General features: G+C 40.8%; 1 protein-coding gene across 1 annotated transcript in view; it reads right to left on the bottom strand.

Annotated features, from left to right (window-relative positions):
* Positions 1 to 20,062, bottom strand: part of LOC142955275 (dihydropyridine-sensitive L-type skeletal muscle calcium channel subunit alpha-1-like) — an 80,704-nt gene extending 60,642 nt beyond the window's left edge. The window contains exons 1-6 of the mRNA XM_076096737.1: positions 19,866 to 20,062; positions 19,527 to 19,632; positions 13,999 to 14,138; positions 11,852 to 11,994; positions 11,437 to 11,589; positions 9,528 to 9,733 (exon numbers count right to left, since the gene is read on the bottom strand). Of these exons, the coding sequence (XP_075952852.1) occupies positions 9,528 to 9,733; positions 11,437 to 11,589; positions 11,852 to 11,994; positions 13,999 to 14,138; positions 19,527 to 19,632; positions 19,866 to 20,062 (945 nt within the window). The remainder of the gene's footprint in view (positions 1 to 9,527; positions 9,734 to 11,436; positions 11,590 to 11,851; positions 11,995 to 13,998; positions 14,139 to 19,526; positions 19,633 to 19,865) is intronic.
* Positions 20,063 to 21,293: the final 1,231 nt, after the last annotated feature.

Genomic DNA, 21,293 nt, shown 5'->3' with positions numbered 1-21,293 from the left:
ACATACTAGGGACTAAAAGCAAGGATAACCTTTGCTGGATTCATTTTGACCATTATGCTCTTTTTATTCGATTACAACTTTACGGACGACCAAGACTACTGCTTTGTCTCAATTCAGATAATTACTGAGACTACTTCCATGTATTACACTAGGTGTGTCTCAATTCAGGGGCTGCATCCTGCAGAGGCTGCATTCGTAGACCGGTTACGTCACAGCGCTGCGACTAGGCTGTCCAATTTCGCATGTTTGTTGAAGAGTCCTTCAAATGCAGCCGACGAATGCAGCCTTCTGCTCCCAGATTCGGAGGACACATCTGATATATCCTTCGCGGCCCAGCATATCCCGAGATGCATTGCGTGCCGATGGGTTTTAACTCACTCGAATATCATCAATACGAATGTTAAAACAAAATAAGCGACCTTATAACATCACGTCTGTTAAAATGATCGGTTAAGTTACGTGACGTTCGTAGCTGACAAGCTACTAACGAATGACGGCCTGTTCACCGGAGCCAAACATTCTGCAAGCGTTGCTTGGAAGTAAGCTATTGGTCCATTTGTTATATCGCTTTTTGATCATCCTGTATACAAAGCCTTTACTAATAGGACAACCAGTAGAGAGGACAACACACTTCTGGTTTGTTGTTGCTGTCAGAGATGCAATTTGTGACCTTTTTCTTTTATTTATTTAAATGGAAAATAAGACATCCATGTAAATTATTTCTATGTGAATTTGTGTATATTCTGCTGTGTAAAATGTTGCATACTTGTGTTAACATTATTGTTAACGTTTTAACTTTTCATAATTTTGTCAATGTGATTAGGACAATTTTGGAGAAGATGTGCCTGCGGGGGAGGGTGAGTCCCTTGCAGGCAAAAGAAATGTGACAACCTCAAGAAGAAGTATAAAGTATGTGCATATGTGTTGTTACAAGTTAATTAACGTTTACCGACAATAATTTTGCTGCTGTTGTTTTTGTTAACTGTCTTGATTGATGTGCTCTGCCTTAGGATTGCAAAGATCCAGGGTCAGGAGAGGGAGTGAGTGGGAAACCCACTGCTGCAATTTGGCTGTGGTTTGTCCTCATGGATGAGGTGTTGGGACAGAGTCTATAAACCCCCCTGTCCTAATTGCCTCCATCCCCTAGGACACACCAAGGCCAAGCAACGCAGTGGGTGACCAGGAGGAGGAGGAGGAAAGCGAAAGAGAAAGAGAAAGGGAGAGAAAAAGGATGAGCTGATTAGAGAAGATATAAGGTTGCAGAGGAGAGAAGAGCACAGGAGAGGATGGACAGGCTCTTTTCTCTACTGGAGAGAATGGTTGACAAATGAATGTACATGTAAATTAAATCAAATAAAGTTTTTTGTTAAATACATTGTTTATTTTATTTATTATAGAAATAAAATATGAACTGATTTAATAACTGATTAATTTAGAAAAAAACATTATTTAAGAAAAATAACTATAAACTAACTAATAACTATATACCTCATAGTTGAGACACCATAGTATGATGAAAATTACAGGCCTCTCATCTTTTTAAGTGAGAACTTGCACAATTGGTGGCTGACTAAATACTTTTTTTCCCCACTGTATATATATATGTATATATATATATATGTATATATGTATATGTACATCTCCCAGCTGGCCTGGGAACGCCTCGGGATCCCCCAGAATGAGCTGGAACATGTTGCCGGTGAGAGGGAGGTCTGGGTCGGCCTGCTTGACCTGCTGCCACCGCGACCCGACCCCGGATAAGCGGTGGAAAATGGATGGATGGATGGATATATATATGTATATGTATATATATATATGTATATGTATATACATATATATATATATATATATATATACTGTATGTATATATATATATATATGTATATGTATATATGTATGTATATATATGTATATATGTATATGTATATATATGTATATATATATATGTATATGTATATGTATATATATATGTATGTATATATATGTATATGTATATGTATGTATATGTATATATATACATATATGTATGTATATGTATATATATACATATATGTATATATATGTATATATATACGTATATGTATATATATGTATATATATATGTATGTATATATATATATATGTATATATATATGTATATATATGTATATATATAAATGTATATATATGTATATGTATATATGTATATGTATATATATGTATATATATGTATATATATATATATGTATGTATATATATATATATATGTATGTATATATATATATATGTATATATATGTATGTATATATATATATATATATGTATATATATGTATATATATATATATATATATAATTGAACTGAACAAATAAATGATGGGGTGCCACAACAAAGACCGGTGTAATGATATCATCTGGGTGGTCTCCAGAATGTTTGGTCTCCATCTCCACTGTCCACCGCATCGTCTCCCAACTGGGTTTGCAGGGCTGGCTCATCGACGGCTGCCATGTCACTAAGATTTATTTTCAGAAATAAGGAAGTTTAAAAGACTGCATACAAAATACTTCATGCACACGTTTATTTTGAAAGAATCAGTCCTAACACAAAATGTTTCAACAGTGCTACAAAACATTTTTGGTAATTAGGTATCACAGCTTTACAATCGTTATACTTGCCTAACAATAATCGTGGTCACCGGGTACCTCTTCTGCAAGAATGAAGTGCCCTGGAGGAGGGTAGAGTGAACGCTGGTACAGTGGGCTGTGGCGCAGCACTCTAGAGTCGTACTGACCCAGGCCAGCCCACGTAAGTGTTGATGAAGCGGCCCTGATGGTCACAAACAGCCTGCAGCAAAATCGAAGAAAACAGTTTCCTGTTCTTGTAGCAGTGACCATCAGGGCCGCTTGATGGCTTGATCCGGACATGGCAGCCGTCGATGGCTCCAGCAGCTTTCCTAAAGGCTCGGTGTCTTGCCAGCCCTGCAAATCCACGAGACACTGCCTCCAGGTCTTCTGGGGTACTCGGGAGGTGGATGATCTGGTGGCGAATGGCCACCACCTCCTCAGTGACTCTGTGGACGATGCGGTGGACAGTGGATCGAGGCATCGCAAACACTCAGGAGACCACACTGTAGGAGGCCCCACACGCCAGCCAGAATAAAAACACCAGGGTCTCAATTGGGGCACCCCATCCATGCCTCCGATCCTGGCGGAGGAGGTCCAGCAGCACTGCCAGCGCCTGCCTGCTTAGCCCAAAGTCAGGCCCTGTGTCCTGGTCATTGAAAAATCTGTCCAGGACAGGCACGCTCAGGTTTATCCTGCAATACAGGGGTCTGGGCTGGTTTAGGGAAAGGAGGAAAAGAAAAACTGTTCAATAAAGAACAATATTAAATGTGGGGAGCTTAAGTAGAATAGGCTTATATCTTCATATTATATATATCCATCCATCCATCTATCTGTCTAGTTATCTATCTATTTATCTGTGTCCATCCAACCTGTTTCAGCTGAAAAATGTACATATGCACAATAAAACATTAGCCATACAAACTACGTTAGCTAGCTGAAGTTAACATTACTTTTCGATAAAAGTACATGGATTAATGAATTTTAATTTAATAAAATGTTTTAATTACCTAAAAATGGTCCTCTCTGAGCCTGAAATATATCAATCGTCAGTATCGGCGGCGGTGAATCATGTCTTCCAACATGATTTGGAAGACGAGGTACTGCAGTAACATCTCTTGCTCCATTTCTGCAAGTTTTTAGCCCGAAGCTGGTTGCTCGGCGACGGGTGCGGCAAAGGAAAAGCTGGCTTCCTGTTTGGTGACGCAAACAGGAAGTCCTCTGTAGCATAGGCCGTCTCATTTCGAAGACCTCAAAGGATGCGGCCGGCGTAGACCGCGAGGGCTGGGTCGTCCGAAGGATGCAGCCCTTGAATTGAGACACAGCTACTGTGTCAAATTGAACACGGCAGTTGTTCACTTTCTGGAAATGGCGATTTCACCATATGACCGCTTCTTCTTTTTATTTTTAATAGTAAATTGCAACCGTACAGCTGTTCATTCTGTACACATGACATCTATTGCACGTCTGTCCATCCTGATAGAGGATCCTCCTCTGTTGCTCTCCCACAGGTCTCTTCCTCTTTTCTCCCCATTAAAGGTTTTTTTTGGGGGAGTTTTTCCTGTTCTGATGTGAGGGACAGAGGATGTCGCATGTGTACAGATTGTAAAGCCCTCTGAGGCAAATTTGTAATTTGTGATTTTGGGCTGTACAAAAATAAATTGAATTGAATTAAATTACCACCAACATCAGACCACAATTGTCGTCCACCAAAACTTCTAGTGGCTCATTTGCTCACTTGACATGTCTTAAAACTGTATAAAAATAATCATGATTCAATGCAGAAATTGCAACTACTGCAGCTTCCTCTGCTGCCCTTTTCACAAGTTTGTTGATCCCTCCCCTTTCACTATGTAGCCAAGATGGGGAATATTGAGGGTGAGAAATGTCCAGCGTTCCACATTCAACTTCTTGACAGTTATGAGTACATCATCGGGGTACTCATAATGCACTGCATTTGGCCAAACTTGTCTGTGTAAACGCACTTATGCACTCACAATAGCAAGTAAAAGTATGGAATAGCTAGAATTGAGAAACAACATAAATTACTATAATTCGCTTAAGCCATTTAAATAGACAGCATGTCTAGACAGCATGACAACACGTTTAATTACTGAATTCTGTGAGAAAATAATGGAAGAAAATATTTTTATTTACCAAAAAGCCTAAGCTCCCTTTTTTGCAGTACAAATGCATTATAACTAGGGGTGCAACGGATCACAAACCTCACAGTTCGGTTCGGATCACGGTTCTTGAGTCACAGTTCGGATCAACAAAGAAAAGGGGAGGAGTCAAATATAACTTTGCTTTCCATTTATTAATTAAAGAACTTCAAGAACACTTAAAGAAAAGAACTTTGGGCTATAATCTTATATAAAAACAAAAAGTATTGAAGATGTCCAATTTGAAACAAAATGAAAAAAATAACAAATAAAAATAAAACATTCAAGAATACTCAATTCTGTTACGTTTAAGTGCAACATGAGGTATGTTGATATCCTCGTCCTTTGATCAATACTGAAAGAAAGAAACAGCCAGTCAGCTAGCTTCCACTGTTTACACTGAACTGAACTGCTCGGCAACAACTTGGGTCTATGTTTACTTCCTGTCAGGTTATGTCATTCAAATACACAATAATGTTTACCATTACCATTATTTTCAAAAAGATGAGAATATCTACATTGTCTGGGGAGAGGGTAGACCTTTCTGTGGTGACTGGAATATTACTATTGGGCCTCCAGCTTCCACTCTGATACTTCTGTCAGCACCTGCCCCAGGTGTGTGTTGGTGTGACTGTCACAGAGGGGGCGTGTCTGCAGCACCGGACTATGAATCTCCACTCCGCCGTGGTGAAAGCAGTCACAGTCTTTTCCTTCTCATAGAGGTCTGGAACAGCTTCACACTGAAGTGGGTGTGTGAGGAGATTTCGTATCGTTGCTCAAGCACTTTAACCAGATTTTGAAATCCTTTGTTTTCCACACCGGAGTGTCGCCCGTCGCTGACAGACGGGATGGTGTCTCTTCATATGTGTGGACATGCCCGATGTTGCCATTATCGTAACGGTTTTGTCCACCACCCTTATCCGTCATTATAAATTACAGGGAAGACAAAATGCTCCCAAACTTGCGACTTAAATGATGCCGGGGGCTTCTGAAGTTCCTCCGCTCGCCATGACTTTCACCGTTAAATGCTTCTAACCTGCTCTGTTCACGTGAACACACTACTGCTTTATATCTGTTCACTGACACTCTGCATTGATATTCAGAGACGTGTTACTTGAAAAGGAACAGCAGCAGTACAACTTTATTACACACTATGATGATTACACTGTAAAATAAATAAATAAAATTATTCGATTGATCCGCGGTTCACGAGTGATCCGAACCGTGAGGGCTGATCCGAACGGCAATAAACCGACAAAAAGGGACTCCGAAATAACTACGTAATGATGCCGATTTGTAGGCTACTTGTCTTCTCAATGGAGCTCGGACGGATCGGTGCTAGGCTATGCTAACATTGTAGCAGCTCCACCAACACTCAATAACGTCATGTAGACGTAAATACGGCAGCATCTATTCATTGTTTGTACCATGTGGTTTACATACACATTTATACACATAGTTTGGTCCGGTCTCTATTGATATGAGGTATCGTAGAGCTCTGGGTGCACACACACGGCTACAGTATTTATTTCCTGATTCAACAACGGCAGGAAGTTAGTGATGACAGGGGGAGCAACTCAACGCTGATAGGCTATCGCGCCACAGCGTCACGCGAATATTTCGCAGAAGTTGAAAAATTTCAACTCACGCGTTGGACGCGAATTCGCATCCATTGCGCCGCGCCAGTCTCATCGCGTCTGTGCATAGACTTTGTATGTAATCTACTCGCGCCGCAAATTTGGGCCGCGTTTGGTGTGAACGCAGCATTACACCAATCATCCTCTCCCCCAAACCACCCATGTGAGAGGCATGGTGAGGATTGAAGCATGTGCAGCAATGGTCAAACAGGAACTTCTCAATAGAAGTGTTGTTGTTATTGGAAGGAATCTTAAGCTCCTTAAAAGCACTGACGAAGTTGGTTCCTCGTTCGGAACAAATAAGATCCATTGATGGCCCCTGGTGGCGAGGAAACGCCTTCCGGCAGTGATGAAGCTTGATGGATCTAGATGTTCAATGACCTATGTAAACAGCTTTCAGGTAAATAACACTGCTCAACATATACTCTAAGTGAGACCACCCCTTGTGCAGGCGGTATGAAGATACTGTCCATTGGCTGAAAACATCCAGGCTGACAATCATGATCATGATGAGTGGAAACACGATCTACTGGAAAGTCTGTCATCTTCTGCACAAAGTTTGCCCCCGACTGCCAGTACCCTCGACGTGCGTAATATTGCGAGGGCCCGATCAATGCTTGGAATACTAGGAATTTTTTTTAATTTGGCACGCAAGCCAGAATTTGCAAAAATTGCAGTCTGATTGGGGTGTCCAGCTGCGGTATGAAATATTGGCTCGATAGCGCCCCCTATTGAGTAGCCCCAACATTGGGTTTCACACCTAGCTGTATAAAATTCATACTTTAACGAACTCCTCCTAGAGATTTAACCCGATCAACTTCAGATTCAGTCAGTATGCTCTTGAGACCTTGGCAGTGAAAAGTTACTCAAAGATCAAAAAGTTATCAAACTATGTATCTGTGGCGTGGCGTCAAAAAAACACCATTCGCCACGAAACAGGAAGTTGTTGTAACTCAGCCGTACATTGTCTAATCTGCTCCAAATCTCTCATATGTCATAACATCCTGAACCGGAACACATCTATATGACAATATCGAATCATAGTAATAGCACCACCTAGTGGATACAGGAAGTTATAGGTTGTGTACTTTTACATCCTGCTCCTCACAGATTAATCAGATTCCTCTAAAGTTTTGTCAGAAAAGTCTTAAGACCTTGATAATGCTTCATTCTGAAGATTGTAAGAAGTTGTTGAAGGGCGGCGACGTGGTTATTATTATTATAATTTTTTTTTTCGAGCATTTTTTCGAGCATTTTTCACGGCGAACAGTCTTCGCCGTGAAAAACGAAGGTAATTTTGAGAGGCTAAAAATGCTCGAAACATAAGCAAACTTGGCACACAGATTACAAGCCCAAAATGTAGTTATATGTTATGATTTTATTCGTTCAGAGTGGCAAGTCGGCTCGATAGCGCCCCCTACAAAATGTCAACGAAGCAGCCCACTGTACTTTGTCAAAACTGTCCCAAACTTGACATGCTTGATTACTGTCATGGCTTTAGGACTTCTGCATGCCAATATTAACTCAGTCATCGCGCCACCTACTGGCAACCACGGACGTAAGCAGGATTCTATAATTACAGCGGCCCAAACACTGAACTTATTGAAAGGGTTTGTGGGCACACCATGAGAAAAAGACTTCTCTGATCTAAATATGTGCAAACTAAGATGCTTGGAGAGCAAAAGTTAGATAACAGTGGATTTTCAAACCATGTCAGTGGGCATTAGTATAAATGATCTGTCCAGAGCTTCTTCATGACAATCAGGTTAAACGTTACAATGAATGCTTCACACTACAATCTAAAGTTACAGAAGAACATAAAATGAAAACAGTGTTAAATTAAAGTGTTCAAGTAACAGCAAATGGCACTACTGTTTTGTTAACTTTCATGTAAGTCCAAATACAATCAGCAGGACACTGCAGGGAGTTGAACCCCATCCCAGTAAACTGACAGTCTGTTATGTTACAAACACTGAAGCACATTCACACACATTCATTTTCTTAATGATCTTTAAAACCTCTTGAACACTAGCCCTATTTTTAGGTCTCTGCTCAAAAATTGCATACTCATACTAAAGAGAGTGTATTTCTGCAACTACAAGGTCTATTTTAATAATTTTTTGATTGTATAATACAGGTAACACTAGTCAGATGTGCTGATATGTGTAAATATTGTGTATATGTTACTGGTTAATAACAAATACACATATGGCACAGCTCAAATTGAAAAAGTTTCAGTTTCGCCTGAAAAAAAGCACTTGTGTCTAAAATATTACTTGAAATAAGGCCTAAAAATGTTAATGGCATAGCCAAAGTCATAGCACAACAGGTTTTACAGTCTCTAAAACTGATTTGACTTCGATTGAGTGAAGCAAGCCAGCATAAACCAAGCAAAGGCATGCAAAATTCTCATTTTTGGAAGCAGCAGTTGCATTGCTGTATTCTAATTTTATATACTATATAACTAAATATTAACTATATATTCACTTGTCTTATCTTAAGAGTGTTCCGTGCTTCGTGATGAGAGATCATACAAAGAGCACAGTTCGTCGATTTTTGGCCAAAATTGTTGCAAATCTTCTAGATATCTTCCAGATATGATCTTAGTTCATGTACAATTGTGTTTTGCAGTGTGTAAAATGGCTCCCATGGTTGTTTCGCCCAGAATTTCTTTGTTACACAGGTATTATTTTTTTATTTTTTTTATTATTTTATTCCTTTCGCAAAAGTGAATTGTACACATGTACACCACCCCCCCCGCCCCCCCTCTAGCCCCCTTTAAAGGGGGCTCTCGTGTACAAGAGGTTTAAAGGCTTACATTTATGATTGTATCGGATGTACACTCAAAACATTTGAGGCTTAAGACCTGGCAACATGATCTTGCTACGCTGCTGGTCTAACCAGGAAATATCTCACTCGTGCACGCAGAGTGTGATGGTCACAGAAATGCATGGCGCGTCACACAGAGTCCTGCTAGTACCCTCGACGTGCGTGAAGTTGCGAGTGCCCGATCAATGCTGCTTGCAGCTTTAATTCAAACTTGTCATTCAATAAGAAGTTCAAAAGACAACTTCAGAAACTTTCTTTGAGTGTGAACCAGTTTTCTTTAGACTGGACTATTAACTTACCCAGTAGAGGACATCAGTCCACCCCTGTGTGGTGATACACTGGTAGACAGTCAGCATGGAGAAGCCTAGGTTGTCAAAGTGGGTGATTCCATGGTTCGGGCCTGGCCAGCCAGTTCGACACTCTGTGCCATTGATGGTACAACGACGACCATTCCCTGCTTGGGCACATGGAGCTGGCTTTTCATTCTCCACTGTAGCAATAATATCTGAAGGCAAGAGGAGGGTAATGTTAAAGGTTAGGTTGAATCTGTCTCCCTTTTTCTCCCCCAATGCCAAATTCCACATTTGTACAAATCTCATATAAGTGCTCTTTATTTCTCAAATGAAAATGTATGATGCACACTTTTCTGAGGGAGAAAATATGAAGCTTACTTCATGAGAACGGATGTTAATACACATTAATCTTTGCACATTTTCTACTATATGGTTCTGTGTCCTGAGGGCAAACAAAACACTCAGTTCAACTTGTCTAATACATTTAACACACATAGTTCCTCATATGGTATTAATGGTGACCTCTCAAACAACACCCTATACCCTGTATGCAGTAGGCAATTTGTTCATTTTTAATAGGGTGGACGTACCAGTACAACAGCTCCATGGATTTTTCAATGCATAGCACAGTGACAGCCGAAATACACAGGGCACGGATGCGGCGCGACACATCTGCTGAAGCATGCTTGTAGCAGAAAGGCAACTCAGTAGAGGCAATGTGACACAGCTAAACAACCTTGTGGGTGTTTTGACATTTTACTTTAAAATAAATCAGCGCTGCATTTCGTTCGTTCTGCTAACACGCAGCATTAGTAAACCAAACAAACCTAAACTGACTTTTTTAACTGTACTTGCTACAAATCAATCATCAATAAGATTACAAATTCTAGATTAAGTTAAGAAAAAATTAAGAAAAAAAAGATATATATATATATACTGTATATATATATACAGTATATATATGTACCTGTCACCTACTTTACTTGAGTGTTTCCATTTTATTCTTAGTATTTTAGTTCACTACAAGAGGGAAATATTTAACTGTTAACTTCACTGCATTTATTTGAAAATAATAGTATTCAGGCTACTTTGCAAATTCTTAATATAAAATATAGAAATATATGTGTGACTATAGGCTTACAGTAAATATTTCATTTTAAACGGGCCTTTCTGCATTATGAGTACCGTATTTTCCGCACTATAAGGCGCACTTAAAAGCCTTTAATTTTCTCAAAAAACGACAGTGCGCCTTGTAATCCGGAGCGCCTTATATATGGATCAATTGGTTAATTGGTTGATCCATACTGGTTGTACACGGCGCTCTGTCAAAATGTTTCAGTACGACTGGTAAACTACAAAGCCGCACCGCGGTAAACACCGGTACTGTGCTTACTCCTAGTCCAACACCACTTGTGTGTATAAAGACCCCAAAATGGCACCTTTCAAGAGACACGCTTACGACGCTATTCTATTCTATGCGCCTTATAATCCGGTGCGCCCTATGTATAAAAACAGTTCTAAAATAGGACATTCATTGAAGGTGCGCCTTATAATCCGGTGGAGCGACTGTGTGGAGAGCAGGGCCGTCCTTCAATCAGAGGATCGGCGGTTCGATCCACCGGCTCTGGCTCCGCTAGTCGCATGTCGATGTGTCCTTGAGCAAGACACTTAACCCAAAATTGCTCCCGTAGCTGTACCTACAGTGTGATATAATCTGAATTGTAAGTCGCTCTGGATAAAAGCATCTGCTAAATGACTGTAATGTCAGAATGACATTTATTCTGACTTTATCTTGCCAACACATGTTAAATAAGGTCAGTATTGGCCTCAATCTAGCAATCAGATTGGTGCATTAAATATGGTATTGTTTTTAGTATTACAGTCATATATAACCCTGTTGTGCTGCATACTCTACCTGTGCCTGTGTAGTAGCAGGTCTTGTGCATTTTGCACTTGAAGAGCTCCAATCCCATAATGGAGTAAATGGTGACCATGAAAAGGACCAGTAGGGTGATGTGAAAAAGAGGCAGCATGGACTTCAGGATGGAGTTCATCACCACTTGAAGGCCTTCGGGTCACAACAGGACAACAGATCAGTATTCCTAAAGTATTCTCTCCAAGCAAGCAATCATTCATCGACGTTTAATAACTGTGATTGAAATTAGTGCCACACTTCTGTAGAACGTTGACAGAAAGCTTTATTTCTAATAGTAATATAAATACTACCACTAAGAATAAAATAAAAAAGATGGTACAATTATGTTAGGCTTGATGAAATGATATAATGTCAGTGGTTCAAAGTATCTGATTCAAGCAGACCAGTTACTCACTGGGGACTCCAGAGACCAGTCGGAGTGGTCGCAGGACTCTGAACGCCCGCAGAGCTTTCATGTCAAAGCCACCACCTTTTTCTCCCACTGGAGCCTCCACTCCACTGATGTGGTTAAAGGCATCCACAAGCACACTGAACAAGCTAGAGGGATACAAACAGAAATATCAGATGGTTGTTTAGAACATTCAAAGTGAGCATCCTTCCTGTTGTTAATGTTCATTAAATGGTGTTCCTCCTGGTGCATCCATGTTCCCTCACTCACATCCTTTCCTCTAATCGATGTCCTACCTGCTGAAGATGTGAGTGAGTGATGCAGGAAAAGAGGCAAGGAATGGGGGAAATCTGTTTTTAGTAACAGAGTGATGAAGTTTACAGTTACCACAGCCGGTGCTCTAGTTTGTCTCCATGATTTATGTCCTCTCACATGGCAAACACAACATCACATATCCTAAGTGTGCTTCCCCTTAAGATGAGTTGTTCTACAAGCATCTATCCATTTGTTACTACTGGCAGCAACAGGGTTATCTATTTCATTTATTCATTATTTGCACGTGCATTCATTTATACTCTGTTCATACATTTATTATCTAACTATCCAGATTATGATTTTAATAATGTGTATAGATAATTCAATAGCCAATTTTATTTTAGGAAAGAAAATAATGTAAACGTATCTTTAGAGGATAGTTTCTACTTGACACACAGAAAGTGAACCCTCCAGCTGTGTTCAGCTTTCCTCTCTGAACAATGGAGTTCATGTTATTGTCATAAGGTTCCATGACTTTGTCCACAAGGCATCTGAACACACAATTCATTGAGACAATGTTCATGAAATGTGGGGTGTGGTGTTCCCACTCATTACAAATGAAATGGTGTGACAGTAGTGCATCACAAAAGGTTCAGGCCCATTCATCAGATTGACACACTTCCTCTTTTAGACCCCCATGTGCATGTGCTTGAACACACACACACACACACACACACACCTCACTCCCCTTCTTGCTTTCCATGGCTACCCCGACAGGAACATTTACTCACAGAATGTTTTACTCACAGAGCTACCTGTGGGCATTCTCACAAACTATATAGATAATATGGAGCTTTTCTCGCAGCTCTGGTATATAAAGATTTTGTGAGGTCTTACTCACAATTGATTCTGTGCAGCTAAATTATTTATTTATATATAAAATCATGGACGGGAACACAACAGATGCTATTTTGTGCCACTACTAAAAATATTGAAAGTGTTTTAAAACAAATGTTCGTGTTAAATGTTGACACAAACTAGTCTATGATGAATAGGTTTCATCTGAGCATTTGTTGTAGTCAAAATAATCCAATATGTTGTGCTTTCTTTCAGGTCAATGAAGCCTACAGGCGTGTTGGTACTGGAAGTGTTTCATTTAAGGTCTAAGGAGTTATTATGTGATGAAGGCGTGCTGGTTTGCAGAAAAAGCAGTAAGAGTCTGTTGCTCTTCATAACTGTGGCTGCTTGTTATTTATTTATTCTTTTTCAAACTGATCTGCTTACCAATTAGTGACAAATATGTTCATGTATTTTGGTGTTCACCTGCTTTTATTGTTGAACTTGGCGATAAGCATACTACAGCCTCACTGGTTTAAGAAGCAGTAACAGGACATGTTTGGTTTCCTGCAGTAACGTACGGAGTGTGGTGCAATGAAACTAAACTCCAACTGAATAAATTAGCAGAGGAAACCAAGACCTCAATGGTGCAGCTCGCTGCGACTCTGTCCTGCTGTCAGGACTCAGTGGAAACACACGTGTTCACAACTTGGTGCAGCGAAATTAATGTGGACCGACCAGGCTCATGGTAAAGCAGCATTAGACCAACTGCTACACACACAATACACAAACCTCTTATCTTAGGTTTATCTGAGAGATGCAGCTGAAAAGGTTCAATCATCATCACAACAGGTAACACAGGACCACTTGCAAGGGCAGTATGGACCAGGGTCAGCATCAAACCCACGTTCCTCTTGGAATGAGCTGACTCAAACACTATCACTACCTTTTCACCACTATTTTGCAAAGCAATGACACAACATAAACAGCATATAGTAATGTGGCCATTCAGAACATTACATTACAAACACAATGCCCTCAACAGGAACTTATACACTTACCCAACGGATACACAAACAAAGTCCAGAATGTTCCAGCAGTTTCTTAAGTAAGCATCTGTATGGAATAGAAATCCATAGGCAACGATCTTCAGGAAACATTCTATAGAGAAGATGATGAGGAAGATGTACTCCAGGCTTTCCTGTAAAACAACCACAATGGCTTTTGTTTGAATTTGTGTTACTTGTAGTCTCAAATAACTTGTTTGAGTACATTGGTTGCTTATATTTACTGACAGCATTCTGACATATTTGTAATTTTTTTGAACATATTAGAAGTTCTCGAGTTATTTCTCCTGTTGTACCTGTGTTGATGAGGCGTCAGTGTCAAGGTGTTGTTTTCACTCAGGGCTTACACTGTAGGTTGAGTAGTGAAGTCACCTCCCCTGCTCATGTTTCTTTATGAGAGTTTATCAACTTCTGTCTATTCATGTCACTTACAAACTCACACACCACTGAAAGGCTTTATGGCCTCTCCCATTTCAGCAAAGGTATTCAGTGAATGTCTATTTTAAAGGCGCAGCACACACACAGTGCCCTTCAGGAGTGTTAAACTGGTACATAGGCCTAGTATTGTCCGTGTATCATTGTCCTTGGGTATAATATAAAATGAATTCAAATTAGTTCATTAATCATTGTAATGCAAAATAATCGTTCATAGTAGTTCATTATCTTCTTGGTGGATCATTCGTTGTTTTGTAGAAATTCTGATGTCAAGTTATAATCTCAGTGGGTACATCTGTACAACCTAATGTAGTCCAATACAACAGCTACAACAGATCTATCTTTACCAACTTTACAATGTTCAGTTTTTGTTGACATTGTTGGAAATGTGTAACTTCAACAAAAAGGTCCAAACACAATAAGTAATAAATGATCCCGCATTTTTTAATCAATCATTACAAAATGCGGGATCTGCAATTCTTTGAAAATAAAATGTAATAATACTGTGCATTATGTAATAACCAACCAAAATTGATGTCTTCGTCCATACACACGTGATATATATATATATATATACAGTATATATATATATATATATATATATTTTATATTATTATTTTATTGACAGGTTATATTTTGAATAATTAGGCATTATTCAATCTTCCCAAATATTGAATGAGAACCATATGAACTGTGGTGCCTGCATTGGCGTTATACAGTATTTGAGTTCAATCTTAGTCTATAGCCACAGAAAAGCAGTACCAAGATAAGATTTGTATGGCAAAATTGAGGGACTTTGTTTTAGTGTATTATAATGTAAAATGAGATTACAAACATTATGTAATGCAGCTTGAATGCTATTTTTAATAAAAGTAGCCTGATGCTGTGGTCACACCAAATGCAAAGCAAATATTTTGCGTGACGAGATTACATACAAAGTCAATGCAAAGCAGCGAAATGGACGCGAGTGGACAAAAGAATCAAAAGAAAAAAAAAATCAAATGCGTAGTTCAAATATTTCAACTCAAGCAACAAATAATGTGACGCTGTGTCGCGAAAGCCTATCAGTGTTGAGATTTTCCTCCTGTCATCATTGACGTTCTTGAATCAGAAATGGAGGAAAAAAATATGGTAGCCGTATGTGGACACCCAGATCTCTACGATACCTCATATTTATACAGAGACCAGACGAAACTATGTGTATAAATGTATGTGTAGAAACCACATTGTAAAACAATAACGCTGCCGCCATATTTACACCTATATGATGTTATTTTGAGTGTTGATGGAGCAGCTACAAAGTTAGCAAAGCAACCAAACTTTGTGTTTGGTGTGAACACAGCATAAGGCAGAGAATAAAAGTGTATAATCATGGTGGGCTAAAATATTGTATGATATGAAAAACATTAACATTTGGAACAGGAGATACAAATGTTATTATTCAAAACTCGCTAGGTAATCTTAAATTGGAATTTATTTGAAATGTTCAATTTATGAAATATGGGGGCCTAAAAATTACTCAAAACTGTATGGTAAATGGGTGATCCTTAACTGGATTTGAATTTAAAGTTTCTCATAATGTCTTAAGGATTTGTTTTTGTATCAGTTCAAATATGAGGAAATTATAAATTATATAATTTTAGCAAACTTTCCTGAAATGTTCTCAAAATGTCACGGGGCATGGTGAGGACTCAAATGCAGACAGTCAGGTGTAGTGAAAAAGGTTTTAATGATAACCAAAAAACAAAGGGAATCCAGGGACAAGACAAAAGACGAGGGGGAAAATCCGGCAGGAAAAGGCAGAACAGGCAGACTGGAAAACCGGGAACAGGACGAGCAAAACGGGCGGGTAGGTCGGAAAACAAACAATGATCTGGCAGTGGGTGTGTGTGCGGCAGGGGTTTAAATAGTGAAGGAGGCAGAGTGAGCAGGTGAGAGTAATGAGCTGAGTGTGACTGGCAGGTGCACTGAATGAACTGATTAGGTGAGTGAGGAGCTACAGAAAGAAACAAAGACAGAACACACAGGGCAAAGCCTGATCGTGACAGTACCCCCCCTCCAAGGGACGGATTCCAGACGTCCAAAAAAAAAAAAAACATGAACATCTTCCAAAGGGCGGTGGGGGCCCGGAGGAGGGTTATAACTCCTCCGAGGCCGAGAGTCCGGAGGACGGAGCTCTGGAGGCCGAGGGTCCGGAGGACGGAGCTCTGGAGGCCGAGGGTCCGGAGGACGGAGCTCTGGAGGCCTGAGGGTCAGGAGGACAGAGCTCTGGAGGCTGGGGGTCAGGAGGACGGAGCTCTAGAGACTGGGGGTCAGGGGAACTGCACTCGAGAGACTGGGAACCAGGAGGGGAACTGCACTCGAGAGACTGGGGATCGGACGGGAAACAGGGCTCTAGAGACTGGCGATCGGACGGGAAACAGGGCTCTAGAGGCTGGAGATCGGACGGGAAACAGGTCTCCAGGGGCTGGAGATCGGACGGGGAACAGGTCTCCAGGGGCTGGAGATCGGACGGGGAACAGGTCTCCAGGGGCTGGAGATCGGACGGGGAACAGGTCTCCGACTCTCGGAGATGGGGCTCCGGGCAACCGGAGTCCATAGACTGGGGCTCAGGGGGATAGACTGATGACCCAGCGGGGTAAAGGGCTGGAGGTCGTTGCAGCGCGGAGGCGGCAGCGGCCAGGACTGGAGATCGCTGCTGTTCGGAGACGGCGGCGGCCGGGACTGGAGGTCGCTGCTGTTCGGAGACGGCGGCGGCCGGGACTGGAGGTCGCTGCTGTTCGGAGACGGCGGCGGCCGGGACTGGAGGTCGCTGCGGTTCGGAGACGGCGGCGGCCGGGACTGGAGGTCGCTGCTGTTCGGAGACGGCGGCGGCCGGGACTGGAGGTCGCTGCGGTTCGGAGACGGCGGCGGCCGGGACGGGAGGTCGCTGCGGTTCGGAGACCGTGGCTGGACATTGATTACTTGTCCTCCTAACAGTCACTTGGTAACAATATGGTTAATTAGTTATTACCTTTTTTTTACGGGGAAACAGCCCGTAAAGCGGTTTTCCAACAAGTGATTGAGTTGAAAAAGATCGACAAATAATCCCAAAATGTCCACGAAGAGAAAAATTGATGCAGAGGGAAGAAGATGTAATTTAAGATGGGAAAGCGAATACATGTTTGTGCTTCAAGGAGAAAAACTGGTCTGTCTTCTGTGTTATGATGCGTGTCGGTGATGAAGGATACAATTCACGTCGGCATTTTGACACCAAACACGGAGCTAAATTTAGCCTCCAAGAAAAACATCAAATTGTCCAAGAATTAAAAGGCAGACTGTAATCACAGCAGAATATATGTACAAAAGCTACAGCCCAGTGCTGCTAAAGGTATGTGAGCAGGTGAGCTCCGACCAGATACAGACTTTTACAAATGTCAGTTTGTGAAGAAACACCATCGCAGACCGAGTTCAGGAACTAGCAGCAATCTAACAACACAGCTAGCTAAGAGACGAGATACATCATCTATCAATGTTTGTAAGAGGCTCAAGGCAGACCTGACTCTCTCAGTGAGGAGCTCTTGGATGTAGCTGCCATGCACGGGACGACGGCAGGGACGTTAGTGATGCAGAGAGGTGACAAAAATAGCTTTGAACAAAGTTAATTTAATAACTTGTGTTTGATGATATTTGTCTTTGTTATTTTCTTTAATAGTTTGATCTTTGATAGAGTAATGTGGGTTTCTTAACCCTAAATTAAAATGATTTATGTTATAATAACAGAAATGTGCTTAAATATATTTTTACATTTATATAACTGCATGTACAATATTTTTACACTTGAATAAACAACAATCAAATGCAGAGACAGTTATTTAACAATATGTTAGGAGTAGTTACAGTTATACAGTCTTACAGTTACAACAGGCCCTTTGAGGGAAACCATGATGCTGATGTGGCCCAGAGTGAAAATGAGTTTGACACCCCTGGCCTAGGTCATCCTGAACAGGATCCCTGTGGAATTTTTTGTCCCATGCAGAGAGTGGACCCCAACCGGGAAGTGTAAGCATATTTCTGGTTCATTATGATACTGTGGTGGGCCTACCTAGAGTGTATGTAATTAATGGGAAACACTGGATTAGTCATGAAAAAGAGAACCCTGCGAGCTTCTTTTTGCGTTAATCAGCAATAAAGTTGTAGCATGATGTGTTGACAGGTTGTATCTAGTCGGTGCTCTCCTCTCCTCTTTCAGTTTCCACGGTGCAGGTACTCCTCTCGTCTGTCTCGGCAGCAGTGTAGTGGCCTAGTAACCTACCTGCTGCGCACTGAGCTTGCATTTTGTGTCATGGTGGTCATTTTGTGATTTTAAGCCTGGTATTTCTGGGCTGCATAGACATATAGGGCTATGTTAATTATAGACGCCACATTGTCTTCTTCGCCACTTGTAGTCTTTCAAGAGAGGAGTGTACGATAGCGCTGTCATGTGTCGAGCAGCAATTATAGCTCAACTATAACTTCTCAAAACTTTCTTTCTTCTCCGTGTAGATCATAAATCATTGAATAGAGAACCGACTCATTGACATTAGTGGAGACATTTTAAAGTTATAGTGCTTGTTACCCAGACAGATTATAGCTTTACATTGTTTGTGTGCGCTGATCTGCCTGGAACACTACCAGCCAAATTTGATAAAATGTACTGCATTGTATTACTACTGCAAAGTTACACCTCAAATTGTTCTGTAAATGTTGACATCTCTCTTATGGTCACTATTTTTCTGACTGCTGAGCTCCTGAAAAACTGCCGAGCAATAAAGTGTGTGGTGTTTCTATGACAACCAGTAACTGCGAGTTGTCATGTCTTCAGCTGCATTAAACAGTTACCAATGTGGTCAATTGTATGGATTGATCTTTTCTTCTATTTTGATTGTTTGCAAACGTGACAGAAAATATAGATAATGTAAATGTTGCAATGTATTGAAACCTTATAAATAACATTATATGGCCTGTCCTCAATGCACCCCAGGGTACCAACTTTGAGAACCACTGGCCTAAACCACCATCAGTATCTACAGTATATTATAAAAACTAACACAAGCATGCTGACGTACCAAGTTGCTGTTGGTGTTGTTGCTGTCTTCCTCAGGCATGGGCAAGTACACAGCCAGGGCCACACAGTTGGCAAAGATGGCCAGTAGGATGATGATTTCAAAAGGTCTGAAAGTGATTTATAGGAAGCTTCCAGGCTAATCACCATAGCTCACATAGATTTTCCCACATTACACAAATTAAATAACAAGCACCTTGACACACACTCACACATACACCTACAGCTGTGCTACTACTAGAACTCCAAACATATACCATTTAATGACTACTGAAAGTAAATATGGTATAAGGTAGCTACAATTACATCAAATGTCATTGTAAAATGTAATGTATAGAGACACTTTACTACAGCAGGATCCACAATACTGATGCATGCCTTGCGGAAGGGATTCCTGAGTGTCAAGAAGAGGAGAGAAGGTGCAGGCCTCGGGTTGCCTCCTGTAGACATCAGCTTCTTTAGCTTCTCCTTTTGTTTTCTCTTCAGAGTTTCCTCATCCATGATGTAGGATGACAATGGGGGACTGCTGCTGTCTGCCATTGTGGCTTCAAGAGATTTGCACCAAGTTTACTTTGATTTGGAGGTGGTATTCCAAGAGGTCCTTTTTAAAATGCAGTAGTGCTGTTGGCTAGTTCTGTCCACTCATTCGTAACCCTTCTCAACTTTTCTCAATCATCTCTGTCACACTCTCTGTCTGATGGTTTGACTGAGCTCCCCCTCTTTCTATGTCTATATCTGTGGAATGGCAGCTGTCCCCTCTACTTGTAGGGGATTGGTTTACTGAGCAGCTGTGTGGTCAAGAGAATAAATATAGACAATGCGCATGGGTGTTGTAGCATGGGGTGACAAAAGAGGACATTTGCACAGATATAATCTGACTATAGGATATTTTTTAATAAATTATAAATGGGACAACATGGTACTGCAACTAAGAAATCCCTTTTGGCACAAAAAGTATTTCCACCACAGACTTAATGGTGTCCATCTGTCAGATTTTATGAAGTTGTAAAGATGATACGATTTCATAACCTTTCTGAAGGATCTCACCTAGATATATGACATTTGGTAGGCAGATGGAACTTGGAGACTCTCTATAAAAGCCTCTTGGTGGTATACCGTAAGCCCAACAGGAAGGCAGCCATTTTGAATTTAATTTGCTGTTTGCAGGCATTTCTTGCCATTTCCAGGCACTGTACTTTAACAAACTACTGCTAGACATTTCACCAGATTGACTTTAAATTTGGTCAGCACAATCCTAAAACCTTTGCAATGCTATATAATTGCAATAATTGAAAAAGCTTTAAAGTTTTGGTGGAACCCTGTTTAGGGGCAGCAAAAAAGCGCCTTTCACCATGAAACAGGAAGTTGTGACAACGTGCTCCGGTAAGCATATTTTTTCAATTCCTGTTGCCTGTACTTTCACAGCTCCAGCTAAACTAAGATAATTGTGTGATATTCTTCAGTACAAGCGGCTAATTTGCTGCTGTAAATTTAAACACCCATAGCTCTCTCCATTTTTTAGCGACTTCTCGCTTAATCCAACAGTTGTTTACACGTTGTTCAGTTCTGCTAATGTTAGCTACCGTATTTCAGCTTAGCAGCTAGCAATGGCTCCCATCTCTACCTCTCTTGTTCGGTGTGTCACATGTCTAGCCTTTCCTCTGCCTCCCTTAAGGATAATGGTACAAGTAATAAGTGTAGATTATTTGCAAGTTTGGAGGCGAGGCTTACAGTCTTTAGCCAGGCCCGAGGTGCACGAGAACGCGCGTTC

The sequence above is a fragment of the Anarhichas minor genome, unplaced genomic scaffold (assembly GCF_050575085.1).
Source record: "Anarhichas minor isolate MPS153535 unplaced genomic scaffold, ASM5057508v1 ptg000023l, whole genome shotgun sequence".
Lineage (NCBI taxonomy): Eukaryota > Metazoa > Chordata > Actinopteri > Perciformes > Anarhichadidae > Anarhichas > Anarhichas minor.
Note: the sequence above shows the minus strand (reverse complement) of the source record. Positions and strands in the feature narration are given on the sequence as shown.